General features: G+C 52.2%; 1 protein-coding gene across 5 annotated transcripts in view; it reads left to right on the forward strand.

The window, feature by feature from the left end:
* Positions 1-14,483, forward strand: part of SPIN1 (spindlin 1) — a 76,774-nt gene that overhangs the window by 51,688 nt on the left and 10,603 nt on the right. For 4 of the 5 annotated variants that reach the window (XM_046021969.1, XM_046021967.1, XM_046021968.1 and 1 more), the window contains 3 exons: positions 1,721-1,769; positions 4,336-4,337; positions 12,731-12,984. In XM_046021969.1, coding sequence (XP_045877925.1) covers positions 1,721-1,769; positions 4,336-4,337; positions 12,731-12,984 — 305 coding nt within the window. The remainder of the gene's footprint in view (positions 1-1,720; positions 1,770-4,335; positions 4,338-12,730; positions 12,985-14,483) is intronic. The other variant, XM_046021972.1, reaches the window with a different exon arrangement.

Raw genomic sequence — 14,483 nt, forward strand, 5'->3', positions numbered from 1 at the left:
GTTTCATGGTGGTTTTGTCTTTCAACTGTGGACTTCTGGAAGATTGTTATTTAATTTTCAAAAACATAGGCATTTCCAGATACTATTTATTTCTCGTTTAATTCTCATGTGGCCAAAGCACAAACTTCTTACGATTTCATGTTGTTTTAAGCGCATGGAGGGTTTGTGTTATGAGGAGCAGATGGTGTGTGGGTGAATGTCTCATGTGAACTTGGGAAAAAGTGCGTGTTGGCTGTCTGTGGAGTTCAGGTCCACCGATTTTCTTCTCATGGTTATGTCCGTTACGGAGAGAGGAGAGTGCATGTGCTTGGGGGTGATTCCGTCCTGCCAGCCCCGTCCGGTTTTGCTTGTGTCCTTCACTGTTCTGGGACGAAGTCCACACACATTTGGCCTGGGGTGAAATGTAGGGGCTTTTTGGTTCTTTGGCTTTTACCATCTTGAATGTCGTCTTGATCCTCAGTGACTTTGTCTTGAAGTTAACTTGTGGGGTGTTATCCACTGTGCCGTCCTTTCCATCTTGTCTCTGAGTTGGTGCCTGTGGCGTCTGTGCTCACTGTGGTTCTCCGTTCCGTTGGCCTGGGAGCCGCCGGGGCTGAGTGTGTGCTGAGTCCACAGGGTCACCCCACTGTCTTCTGTCCTGGCTCCGCTGTTTCTGACAATGAATCTGGAGTCAGTATTGCCTTTATTTCCCTACATTTAAGGGGTGTTGCATTGTCAGGAAGTCTTAAAAGTCTTTTACTATTGGTTGCTGGTTTTCAGAGATGGGATGAGGACGTGCCCTGGCGTGGCTGTCTTTGGTGTCGTGAGCTCGCTGGCCATGAGGTTGCATACTTAGCACTCTGGAGGGCCCAGTGCCGCCGCTTCTTCCGAGTTGTTTCTTCTTTCCCGTGCCGTCCTCTCTGTCGCAGGTGCAGTTCACTGAGCAACCGGCCGCCGAGGCCGTTCCTGTCCCTGCTATTCCTTATCGTGTGGAACTGGTCTTTGTGGGATCTGGTCTGTGGTTCACCATGTTCGCTGATCTTCATTTCAGACCCTGTGTTTTCCACCAGTTTCATTCCAGTCCTTTCTTTCTTCATTTTTAAGTGTTGTGTGTGTCTTCCTTTAAATATTTGAGCGTATTTATTACAGCACTTTTAATATTTTTATCTGTTACTTACGTTGTCTGGTGATAACCCATGGGCGTGTGGGGTCCAGTTTGCCGCTCCGCATTGGGGATGAGCTGTGGCGCGTCGTGACCCTGTCGCTGCCCTCTTTGTTCCTGTCCACAGATGCCCGGATGGGCTGTAGCAACTTTGATTCCTGGGGCTCCTTCAGCCTTCCTGCTGAGGGGCCGTCTCTGTGGTTTTTACCTCCTGGGTCCAAAGAGGTGGCTCACTGGACTTTGAACGCCGTTCAGACGCCTTCCTACCCCCAGATACGCCATACCTTATGGCTAAGATTGTTGCTTATTTCTGTGGGTTTTGTCCATGTGGTTTTGGGTGTTTTTTATGGGTGATCTGGGGAGATGAGCTGTTGTCCCTGTCATTTTATCTTCCCAGAACTCCTTTTATCTCCTTTTAAAGAATTAGATAAACAGATGGCATTCTACATGTTGGCTTGTTTATGGTTTATTTTCATTTCATGCTTTATGCAGCACTTTTTCAGAAGTTAGTTAATTTTTTCCAAGTTCTGAAGTATTTTCTATCCAGTTTTTATTGACTTATATTCACTTCTCTTTTAGGCCATGCTGGTGTGTCTGCAAGTATGATGAAGAAAAGGACGTCCCACAAGTAAGCACCCCTGAAACTTGCTTTTAGATAGCAGGTTGTCACCGTGGGTGATGTAGGGTCTGAGACGCAGCGTGATGCCCTCTCCCGTGGGTTGAGAAGGTCTTGCCTCACTGCGTGTTGCCTCCCTTGTCCTTGGTCTGGCCTATGGCTGCCTAGGCCTGTCCATCGACCTCTTAAAGCCTCTGGGTCATGATTTCCCCTCCAGCTCCGAGGGGCTGGACTGACGGCAAGAGGTGTCCGCTGAGGGTGGCAGGTGCGCGGTGAGCCTCTCCTGCTCCTCTCCTCGGAAGGGCTGTAGGCTCTTGGCATGCAAGTTCTTTCCTCAGTCTCTGATCTGCTGGACAAGGAGCTCCTTGTGCACAGAGGCCTTTGCTCATGCTTGAGGGTCTGGCTAGCATGCTGACGGGGTGCGCTCACTCACCGCTTTAGAACATTTTCAAATAAACGAAAAGCTTGTAATTTAGGGAACACCTATGCATGTTGAAAGATAACTAAAAAGCCATGCATCTTAAGTGATCAGTATGTTATAAATCCTAAATCCTGTAGATACCAGAGTAAAGAAGCCACTTTTTCTCCCTTCAATCTTTATGTATGATATAGTCCATTTACAAAGAAAATTGGGATACTGTCTTAAATGATAATACTGTGCTTATACTGAATTACATTTAATAGATTTCACAAGTACCCACCAGGTTCTGGTTGCTGCTGTCGCACCACGGACATTGCTCTAACGAACCAGTTCTAATTGTGTTGAGTCTTAATTGTAGACCGTTAACTCTGGAAGAGGCCCTTTGACCCCAGCCAGCACATCCTGAGCCTCTCATTATAGCCTTTCTTTCCAAATTATTCATACTGAGAGGCTCATGAGCACCCAGCACCACCCTGTGGGGCTGAAGAGCACGAGGCGCCCATTCACAGTGGTCGGTGGTCAGTGCACACGCGCCTCCTGTTTCAGAGCACACATGGACATGTAAATATCTGTCATGTGTAGTTCAAGAAATGACCTGGAATAGGAAGGTGTGACGTTGAAGTGAGTGTATGTGTCCCTGAGGTTTGAGAAAGCATTTCCCAGATTCAGTGGATTTGCCCCTACCTTCATGCTTCTGCCACGCCCGGGGACATGGTAGTTGATGTTCTTGTCTCCCCTTGTTGTCCTGACTGCTAAGCCGTGCCGTGGCCTCAGCGGAAGGTAACCAAACGAATACAAGCCTTAAATAGTAGGTAATGCTAGAAACGTAACTACAGTGGAAGAGAGGCAAGGGACATGTTAACTTTGCAAGACCGGAACAGTTCATGCAAGATAAATTTTGCCAATCAGTTAAAAATAATTGGCTTTAAGGATGTAATGCGCATTCAGTTTTAGCCATTTTACACATTGCCGGGTAGGACTGGAAGGTCCTTTAATTAGGATTTTGGGCCTTGCTGGGTTTGTCCAAGGATTCACAAGCCTCACCTGAAGCACGGTGGTCATCCGTTAACTCCTGTTTCCGAGGTGCTGGTTGTTTCTCCCCCCGGACAGAGCACAAGGAATAAACACCTACTTTTAAAACTGGGCTGTTGGTATGTGTACCAGCTGAAGGCGTCTGACCCCTGTGTGCTCCCGTGTGCGAAGCTTGACCTGGTGCTCGTTCCGTTGAGAGAGTAGAGGGCTGTGACCCAGGTACTCTGTAGCCAGAGGGAGCCGGAAAGAAAGGGAACGCTGCTGCTCCCGTTGGCCGGTGTCTTCTCATCTCTGCGCACATCTGGAGGCAGTCGGACGCAAACACCGAGGACGCACAGGTCTGCACAAGGCACTACGAGTGGCTGTGGCTCGCCGCCTCTGGCGGGGCCTCTGCCCGGGAGCTGGCGCGAAGCAGGACGCTGGTGGCTCAGCTGGGCGCCTCGGCACGTTCCTCCCATCTGCCTGGCCCCGTGCTTACCGGGCCCCAGAACGCTGACGTGGACCGGCCGGGCCCTCTCCACAAGTGCAGTGTTTGTGGAGAGCACACGGGAAGGGAGGCCTGGAGCCATGCCCGCCTCCATGTGGGCCTCCAGCAAGCGAGTCAGGCACGCAGGACTGACCCACGCCTCAGTCCAGGGGGGCTGAGCAGGAACCCCGTGTGGACGCCTCTGCCTGCTGGAGGGAGTCCCAGGGACACTCAGGAGACGCGTACCGGTGGGGACTCTACTGTGTTGGAGCACCGTGGCGCCCAGAAATTGTGTAGTGGTGGCTTGTTTCTGCTTTTTCCAGTAAACGGAATAAGCTTCCGTGCCTCCTGGCGGCCGGGCCCCCTCACTGCATTTTGGGAACAAGCTGGTGACAGGCGTCTCCTGGTTTCGCAGGAGGTGATTTGGGAAACGCGTCGCAGTGAACAGCCTGGGCCGGACCTGCACGTCCACATGCAGCTGCATTTATTTCTGTGAACGCGGGACCGTGCCGTGTGTGTGTTGTCTTCCTTAGGATGTGTTCGTAACACTCTCCTCCAGGCTGCTGGACGGTGAGAACGCTGTGTGGAGTAGGGGCTAGCTGACTGTTCTGGGCGTCAGGAAGGCTTCTGGCCAAGCTGTTAAAGTTGGAGGGAGTCAGAAGTTACACCCACATTTTCGACTGTGTGGGCGTCAGTGCCCCCAGTCCCGCTTTGTTCGAGGGTCGGCGGTGGATTTTGAAGGGAAGGTGCAGTTGGGTGGCCTCTGAAGTCAGTTCACCTGTCGTAGTTCTGTTTCCGGTTCTCAGGTGGGAATCTGCTGCTTTCCTCCCCTAGTCGGCGTCGTGGAATGCGTTTCTGCTTCCGGGTTTTGGTGTATTGCCCCTGACGCACATTTAGAGAATGGGCCGGGGCTTTTATGCACTGAGTAGAGAGATTTCCGGAGAGCACTGTTCTGTTTAAAACGTTAGTCACTGACGGTGACAAGGACCGAGAGACACCGCCTCCTCCTCTTCCTCAAGTCCCTGGGTGGCTGCCCTGTCGAGGAACCCTGCGTCCTTCAACGCACAGAGGCTAACGAGCTAGTCTTGGCTCCTCCACGGAGGAGTGAGCGAGCGAGCGAGGGCTCACAGATTGGCGGCAGGATTCTCGAGCACACGACGCCCACACCGTGCGTGCGCAGGGAGCGTGTTCGTGGCCCGTCTGCAGAGTGGTGGTGTCTGTGGGGAGCACGCGGCCTAGTTGAGCACGGAGCCTGGTGCCGCCTGCCTTCAGCCCATCAAAACCGAGACGATGTCTTCTCAGCTTGTGAAGAACTGCTCTCCACACCAGGGAAGTGGGCAGCGTTTGCAAGTCCCTTGGCTCTGGGAGGCTTCCGTGGACAGCTGTTCGCGTGTAGACGGAGTAACCCAAGAACCCGGAGCGATTTGGGTGGAAGACAGATGCTCGCGGCTCTTTTTCTCTCCTGTTGAGCCGGCAGTGGCGGTTCTGCCGTAGAACTTGTGTTAAGCAGCACATCCCAGAAAAGCAGCTTTTTCTTCTCCTTGCTGGTGGGCATCTTGTGAAAAGACAGTCACTTTGATTTAATCAGTATTTTCTGCTGAAATGTGCTGGAACACAGAGTAAGGGAAAAGCTTTTCTAGGACGGTACTAAATAGAGTACGGGAAGAGGGGCAGGCGTTGATTATACGACGACGTACGTGGCGTGAGACAGGCACTTGCTGGTTCACAGCAGAGTTGTGGTGGGTGGAATTTGAGCAGGTGTGGCCTCTTTAACTGCTGGCTATCAAAGTAAGATCTTCCAGTCCTGGGGGGCAGTTTGGGGGTGGGTCTTAGGCACTTAGGGAGTCTGGCTAAATGGTGGACGGTCTTCCCAACACAGAATTTCCTTTGTGGACGACAGAGTGAGTAGTGTGGTCGGGTCAGAACTTACTCGAAGCGTTGGAAGTGCTGAGCAAGGTACAGAAATGCCCCCTGCATTTGCAGCTTACCTTGTTGGGAACGTGGATGCGTAGACATGAGCGTTGGTTCTGAATCGTGCTCCCCAGCTGCGGTGCCTGGGGTAGAGAGCCTGGGAGCCTGTTAGGTTAGAAGGTCTGGGATTGTGGACTCGGGTCTCTGGGGCCGGCGTGGGCTTCCGCATATGCTCTGGGTTGCCATCGCCTGCCCGCGGCTGCTCTCAGGCTCATCGGGGAGCTGAGCGGGTCCTTCGGCAGCAGTGAAAGTGGTTGCTGAGGGGCCGGCCCCCATCCACTGTCCCTGCGGACTGCTAGTGGCTCCCAGCGGCCCTGGAAGCCAGTCGTTTCAGAGGTGGCTTCTGGAGAGAAGGAGTCAGCAGCGTGACCCTAGGGGTTCACCTTGCTTCTGTACTTTACCCGTGAGTCATTTGAGTGGTGACAGCAGCTCCAGCCACCTCCCCAGAGCAAAGCGTCGGGGCGTCCGTCTGCAGACACCCTGTGTGTCGGCCTGGCAGGTGGTCGTGAGAGCACAGGAAGTTGAGAGCAGTTAAAAACCTGGGCGTCCGGCGAGGACCTAAGTCAGCATCACCACATTCAGGGAGCCCTCATTTTACAATGAGAGAAGCTGTTACCACTGGTAACGGTCACGTCTATGTGCTGCTCTTTGAACCACCCAGAGATGACCCGAGGGCGTGTCCCCCAGGAACGGGACACATGGCTTTTCGTTTGCTTTCATACGTACTGTTTTGGCATGTGAAAATAAGCTTTAGTTTTTGTTATGGTTTCTGTTGATTATTATCTAAAGTAGCAATTAGCAATTAAAATAAGTTTTTTTTAAAGAATTTATTTATTTGACAGAAAGAGCACAAGTAGACAGAGCGGCAGGCAGAGGGAGAGGGAGAAGCAGGCTCCCCACCAAGTAGGGAGCCTGATATGGGGCTCGATCCCAGGACCCTGGGGTGATGACCCAAGCCAAAGGCAGCCGCTTAACCGACTGAGCCACCCAGTCACCCTGCAGTTAAAATAAAATCTAAAAACTTGTTTAGGATATAATTTTTAACCTTTCTGGTCATGAGCAGTTTAAAATGTTCACAAAAATAGAGTAACAGTAAGTCCTGAGCCCTGTCAGCCAGCTTCAGCGGTCATCAGCGTTTTGCCTGATGATGGACACTGAGACGATACCCGAGCGGACCACTTGTCACCCAGGGGAGTTCCCAACCTCGACGCCTAGTCGTGCTGGGTGGAAGAACTTAAATGAGCTTACAAACAACATGTATTTGTGCACGCTTACTGTGAAATCATACGTGACGCTCTAACACGTGTAAGGACACTTTAGAGCCCTCTTCTGTAAGCCTCGGCTGCGAGAGCCTCGGGCAGAGTCCCGTCCTCATGATTGGGGAGCTTGACTTCCACTTGAAACACAAGCGGGTCACTTGAAGTGCTCGTGTTTGCCGTCAGTGCTGCCGTGGGGAAGACGATCTCTGTCACCTCTGTCTCTTCGGCCCGACCGCTAAGGAGTCGTCACCTTCCTTTAGCGCCAGGGACACGGTGCTTCGCAAGTAGCAGTGCCCCGACTAAATGCAGGCACAGGAAGTGAAGTTTGGAAGTGGTAACACGGAGATGTGTACATCTGTTTTTGTGTCCAGCTTCCTGCGGAAGTAAGATACTCAGTGCATTAGTTTAGTAGTACTTACATTAAAAATGGTGCTTCACATGCTTGTAAAACTGAAATGCTTTTAAGTCATCCTAGGAAGACTCGAAAGCACAGGTTAACCCAGAGGAAGACAACCTAAGTATTTCTTGTGCCGCTCCGGGATTACTCACAGCTGCTGGTGCTGTACCGAATGTTTTTCGGTGTCGTCTTCTCCCTGTCTGGGGGTATTTGTATGTGCACAAGTTTTTCATGTCCTATTTTCTACATTTCTCATGGATCGATAGCTATGTGGTCCGAGCTCCTGCATCCGGGGTGCGAAGTGGGGGGCGCGGTGAAACGTGCTTTATCTCTCGTCACAGACGCGGCTCAGAGTGTGGCAGCTGGGTCTCTGCCCCACTTTAAATAAATTCCCGGCCCTGGAATCACTGGGACAGCGGATTGCCGAGTTTTGCGTAAGGAGGGCTGTATCCCTATCAGAAGCAGAGAGAGGGTTGTACATCACCATAATTTGCATTAAAATAACTTCCCAAAATTGGCAGTTTTTGTTGTTACTGAGCTAGAAAGTTCATCCTACCTCATCCTGTTGGCAGGCCAGAACATTAGAAATTCCTGGGAGACCTAAAGCATGTTGGAACAGATTTATGTAAAAATTAAGCCAAGCTGAGGAACTCTGCCACTTTGAGGAGAAAAGGAGGCTATGCGAACAGTGACTGCCTGGGTAGGCTCTGGAATCTGCACAGGTTGGACACCACCAGGGCTGGCTGCAGCTGAAGAGGAGAGACCGCTGGCCAGATGCTCGCCTGTCCCGGCTGCCCTCCTGAGGTTTCCGCTCGCTTACCTCCTGGCTGCCCCGCAGCCCCCGCCAGACGCCAGGGCTCTCCTGGGCCTGAGGAGGTGCTTCTGACCACTGATGCCGTGACCCTGCCTTGCGTGGAACATGGGAGCCCTGGGAACCAGCAGGCACCTGAGGAGCGCTGACGGCAGGAGAGACCGTCGCACAGAATGGGGGAGCTAACTGGGGATCCACATGGCACCCCCAACACGGACAGGGCCGACCTGCAGAGTTCTTAGAGGAATCAGGCAAGGACCCGAACGTTACCCCTGATGTTGAAAGACTCGGTAATTGAAGAGACACTGTTCACGAGAAGATCAAACCATTAGTATCTAGAAATTAAAGATGCTATATAAGATACTCAGTAGATAGGCTGAAATTTAAGCTTGTCTCTTTTACCTGCTTTTACCTGATTCAGGAACACTTGGTCTGAGGCTTTCTGGAAGGTGAGCAGCATTGGGGAAGGTGGGTTGTGGAGGACGGACCTGGAAAGCCTGTGTGTCTCTGCTGCAGAAGGGATGGAGGGGGAAGGATCAGGAGTAAATATGGGAGACAGTTCTGCACAGTTCTCTCTGGACTGACCAAGTGCTAGTAGAGGGGTGATTAAAAACACAAGTAACAGGTTCTGGTGACATTTCTGATTGCAGGAGCAAAGAAACTTCTAAAAGCAACTCAGAAAAAGCAGTCAGAATGCAGAAGGATCGATTGGCATCTGTTTCTGTAATTTGGAAGCTGGGAGACAGTGACACAGGCTGAGGGGAGAGAAGGGTCTTGAACCTGATGTGGAGACTGAGGTGGTTCGGGGACGTGGGCCCCTGGACCGCGTTTGGAGGCGTGTGGGAGTGAGTACTTGCCTCTGAACCCGGTTGGAGGCATCCGAGTCACCGCGGGGTGTGTCCGGAGAGACAAGAAGTAACAAAAATCTTTCTTTTCTTGTTTGTTTCTAAATAAGGTAATGTTTTTACAGAGTTACTCAGATAAGAATGAAAACCAAATTTGGAACAGCAGCCCACATATGAGCAGTGTCAGGTGGGGTCACTATGTGCCAGGGTGTTTTTGTTTTTGTTTTAGAAATTTTCCTTCTTCTACTATGAATTTTTTGCTTGTTTTTGGTCATGTTAGAGCTAGGAGAGGGAAAATCGAGGTTTTGATTAATTGTAGATTTCAGTAGAAGAACGTTAGCTACAAATGCAGCAGCCTACAGGTTAGAGAGGTAGGTTCTGTGAGACCAGAGCTAACACAGAAGCCTCTGTCATCCCAGCCGCACAGACCAAGGGAGACATGGGGTGGGTGGGTGGAGGCATACGACGCATAGACACACAGAAGGCGGTGTCCCGTGGACGGCAGCAGGACGTGCTGCTTCCGGCTCCCTTAATGAAGGCAGAGGGAAGGACCACTGTGTTTCGGGGTAGAGGGTACGTGAGCCACTTTGGAGAGGGCAGCTCTGAGTCCCCTCCTGCTGGACACAGCTGTGACGAGGGCCTCCTGTGCAGAAACACGGCCACGCATGGTGCCATGCTCCCTCTTCCGGAACAGCTACGGGCCACAGCGCAGCGCTGCTCGTGAGTGTACAAGGGACGCATAGCTGAGGTGGAACACTGCTTCTCTGAGTCTCCAGCTGCCCCTTTGTGCCCTTAACCTGGCCAAGTTAGGGTGGTTTTGTTGAGAATCACAGTAATAGAAGATGTCGTGCTTCGGAGTCTTGGGTAGAAGCTTTTCTAGCAGTGCTCTTATTCTCCAAGGAGACAGAACCAGTGATTATTATGTGTGTGAGTGTGTGTGTAGGTGTGCATGCACATGTGTGGACGGAGATTGGAGCCCAGGGAAAAGGGAAGATTGCACTTTCATATAAGAATACTTTTTTTAGTCCTTCAGCTGATTGGATGAGGCCCACCCACGTGTGGGGCCATCTGCTGATTTCCATGTCGCCTAGAAGAATGCCCTCACAGAAAACGCTTGGGGCAGTGATCGGCCACGTACTGAGTACTGTGGCCTGGCCACGGTGATAGCCGTGGCAACACTGGCACAGCTGCAGCGTCAGCCGTAATTTCGGTAGTGACAGCGGAGTGTTCGTGTGGCTCGCTGCAGTGCTGCGGCGGACTGCATTCCTTCCTTGCTGGGATTCGGGAGCCAGCCTCTGCCCTCTGTGCAGAGAGCCTGACCCCGTCCGCACTGTGCATCACTAGGACTTCTGCCTGAATGTCCCACGAAGTAGGTGATGGACCGATGGGGGGGAACACCACGTTGGCAGGATTCCAGCCGTTTCCCCACACGGCGCGCTCCCGGGGGCTGCAGAGAGGCCTGAGGTTTGGGTCACCGGGGTTGAGCAGTGCTCGTAGCTGCAGGGCACGGACTCAGTGGTGCGCAGTGTGGGCCTTTTCTCGACCAAGCTGCACGCTGCAGAGTCAGGGAGGATCTGGGGCTCCTTGCTGTGCGCAGCGCTGAGTCCAGGCCTCACTCTGCTTTCTCCCCATCGAATAAGGGGCCGTCGGTCTCAAGTGCTCTCTGTCCGCTCTGCCGTGCTTTGTGTCTTCTCCCCGCAGGGTAGCTCTGACTCTCATCCCTGCAGACCGCAGCTGCATGCCCCTCTTCCCTTTTCCCCACATTTGTGTGCAGTTGGAGGTGCTCCCAGCCTGCAGTCAGCCTCTGCAGGAGCTCCGCTGACTTCTCAGGAGGCGCTGACCAGGACCTTTCTTCCTGGGCCTTGAACGGCAGCAGAGAACCCTCAGCTCACATTTCCCTGCTGAGAAACCTGAACCCTGCCCACACGCTGTTGTCTGGTGGCCCCAGCTTCACTGTCCCGTTCTGTTTTCCTTACATGAGATGTGTCCTTTGTTTGGATACCCATGAGATGCTCCGTTTCTGAAGTTCGTTTGACTGGAATGTTAGTGTCCGTGGTTGAAGGTCCACTTTCCCAAGGTGGCCTGTGCACATGTCTGTCTGCTATTTCAGGGAATTTTTCTTGAGTTGTGTTGGTGTCCTCCTGTTACACGGAAGCTGGAATTCATGTCTGTCCCTGTCTCTGTATGACTATTTTGCCCCTGCTGTCCCCTTGTCCTCTGTCACAGGCGTGCCCCATGGTGTCTGGTAGCTGGGTTCCTCCAGTTTCTCATTTCTGGGCTCTTCTGTTTCTCCTTCCTTGTCCTGGCCTCTGTTGTGTGCCTGATAGTGGGTGTGTTGTCTTTGGGTGTGCTTCCCTTTCAGTCCCGTTGCGAGGCCCCTGTTTGTGAGAAGGCCTGGGGCTCCCCTGACGGCTGTCCTCCCTGCCGAGCCCTGAGCCCTTCTGTGTGTGTGAGGCCTCTGTGGGGTGTCCCCATCGTCCCCTCTGAGGCCCAGCTCCTTTTTCTCCAGCAGCGCCCTGCTCCTGGAAAGGATTGCGTGCCCTGTCTTGCTGGGAGGCAGGTTTGCTGGGTGCCTCTGAGCCTTGGAGGGGGGCGCTGCATGATTTCGGGCGACCCATGATTTCGGCTGTCCTCTCAGCGCTGCACAAAACCTTGGGACCCTTCTACAGCCCAATGTGGGACGATTTCCTCCTGGGCCATGCCCCCTTCTTGCTGAGGTGAAGGCCTGCAGCCACCCGTCCGGCCTCGTCGGGCAGCTGTGGTGTTTGGTGGAACCTCTGTCTCACAGAACCAGTGGGTTTACCAGATCGACTGCTTGAAATACGTCCCTCTGTGTACGTCATAGCCACAATAAATGGTTTTCATCTCAGAGTTGTGTGTACTCCAGTCGCTCATCACTTGCGCTCGCAGTGAGGCAGCTGAGAGCTTTCTGCCCGCTGGAAGCTCTCCTGGCAGCACGGGCGGGGCCTGGCCCTCAGCTTGCATTCCCGCCAGCCCCGGCCTTGTGTGCGGACTCCCGGGGGGACCAGGATTCCTTCCCTGATCACAGGACCCATGCGTACTGCTTGTAAACAAACATGGTGTGTAGATTTTTCAGTTAATGATCTGGGAAGAACGTGGTCTGGTGTTGCTGCAATAATTTTCACATGATGTTAAGTACTTGTCACAAATACAAGTGTGTAAGATTCTGTGTTTTCTAGAGAGAACTGACGGTACAACATGGGGATCCAGCTGGCCTGGACTCCTGGCCGGGGGTGGGGGGAGGAGGAGAAGCTCCATGTCTAGTATCTTCTCACTCGCTGATTAAGGTGGTGGGGGCTCGTGGTGTGGGTTCCCAAGCGGGGGAGATTGAGCGGTTTGCCCATCCCCGTTAGACGAGGAACGGGATCACGTGCATGTGTGCTCACTTCCCGGGCTCAGCCCTTCTCTTTCTCTGATTAACTGGGGTCACCGTGAGTTGACTCATGAGAGGGAACGGGAATGCTGAGGACGCGGTGCTCGTGCTCAGTATGGGGGCCAGGGTTGCCCAAGGCAGCAGTGCTCTTCTGCCCGGCACAGTGGGTGTACGGGGAGCCCTGTGGCCAGCACTCCGTGTGCACACACGGTGACCCCGAGGGCCCACCTTGAGGTGCTTGGACCAGGAGTGTGGCAGCACTAGCTAGTGCAGGCCTGGGAGAACCCGTAGGAGAGCATGCTAGTCAGCGGTGGCATTGGATCGAGGGGTGGGTGCTTCTGAGATGATCCCTTACGTGTATATATGTGTGAATGCAGAAAACATCGGAGCAGTGTGGGGCCGAGCAAACCCGTTTCCCAGCCCCGGCGGAACATCGTAGGCTGCAGGATTCAGCATGGGTGGAAGGAGGGGAATGGCCCTGTCACCCAGTGGAAAGGAACCGTTCTGGACCAGGTGCCTGTAAATCCTTCTTTGTATCTTATAAAATACGATGGATTTGACTGTGTTTATGGACTAGAACTTAATAAAGATGAAAGAGTTTCTGCGCTTGAAGTCCTCCCTGATAGAGTTGGTAAGTTCTCTTTACTATTTGTGCGTTGTATGCTTTAAAAATGATTATCGAAATGGATGCTTTTTGATGATTCTTTTGCATTATTGGTATTTTTATTTTTACTGGAGTGCAAGCACTCCCGATACACGGTGAAGTCTCTCAAACCACAGTTCGAGGGACTGTGAAGGTATAAAGATGTATGAAGTTATTGCTGAAGAAACTGACAATCTGATAATTTCTAACATGGTTATTTCCCACATTTTGCTCACTGTTCATGTGGACTCTGATGGGTAAGAATATTTTCTTATTAGCTCAAATGTGTTGTGTACTTATTTCGATTATAGTAGCTTATGCCTTTATTTTAGGATCCTTATGCGAAGTGTATCTCAGCGTGTGTATTACTGTGTAAGTGATACTGCACTTTCAGCCCTAATTCGGGCCGCCAGAACCCATGGGCTTGCTCGTGCAGTCTTTAGAGTTGTTTGCACAGTGACAGGGAGGGGACGTGAGCACCCCCTTTTTTTTAAGTGTCATACAAACGTGCTTCACTTTCATAACCTAGTTCCTTAAGGCATAAGTTGTCAGTTAATAATAGTAATGACTGATTCTATCTTTAAGAATAAAGTAAAATGTTACTGTTGTGGTCAGTGGGATGCATCACCTTCTTCAGCGTGTTCACTCGGAGATGTTTTTGGACGGCGGTGCTACTCGTGCGTGAGTGCTGGTTTATGCTCTTGGGCTGGTGTTTAGAAGCCTCCGTGTTAACAGACGCAGTTCTGGCAGAGGTGGACTTGGCGGGCGGAAGCGCGGGGTCGGGTTGTCGGTGCCCTTTGTTTCTGCTGCTGTGCTCTTGGCACCCAGGTGCTTCCCCCCATGCTCACGCTCTGCCAGAGCAGTAGGTCCTCTGTTGGGGTTCCCTGTGGGTCGCGGGGTTGTGTCTGTCTGCATCCTGTTTAAATGCAGGTGTTCTCCCAGAAAGCTTGCTTTCCATCTTTTTTACCCATTGATGAGAGGTAGCTCATCGGGCCACGCGCCATCTCTGCCAGCTGTCACAGCATTCCTGTCCTTCTGGCCACTGCACCCCTCTCTCTCCCTCCCGAGACTGGGCCTCAGTTTCTTCTTGGTCTTGACGTTCGCCCGTTTCCAGTGTGAGGAACGCACGTGGAGGAGTCTTAGCCTGCAGGTCTAAAAGATGTCTAAACGCTCTTCTCCATTGTTCGTAGGAAGTAATTGTCATGTGTTCTTCTGACCCAGAGGTTTGGTCTGCATCTCTCCTGGGGCAAGACTGTCCGCTCCCGTGAGATTTACTCCATTTTGCTGCGTGGCCTGTGCCCATTCTCCTGAGTTGTTCTGCCGTCGTAGGGCAGGAAAAGACCTTTTATTTTGGTTTGACCAAAATACCCTGAAATCTGTAAGTATCTCTGCTGATGGGCTTCAGAGCTGTCTAGTGTTTTTCTTAGAAGTTCCCAGCAGGAGGCGGGTTGCTTCTGTAAACAGCAGAGCATTTTAAAAAGGAAATC

Source organism: Meles meles, chromosome 11 (genome assembly GCF_922984935.1).
Source record: "Meles meles chromosome 11, mMelMel3.1 paternal haplotype, whole genome shotgun sequence".
Lineage (NCBI taxonomy): Eukaryota > Metazoa > Chordata > Mammalia > Carnivora > Mustelidae > Meles > Meles meles.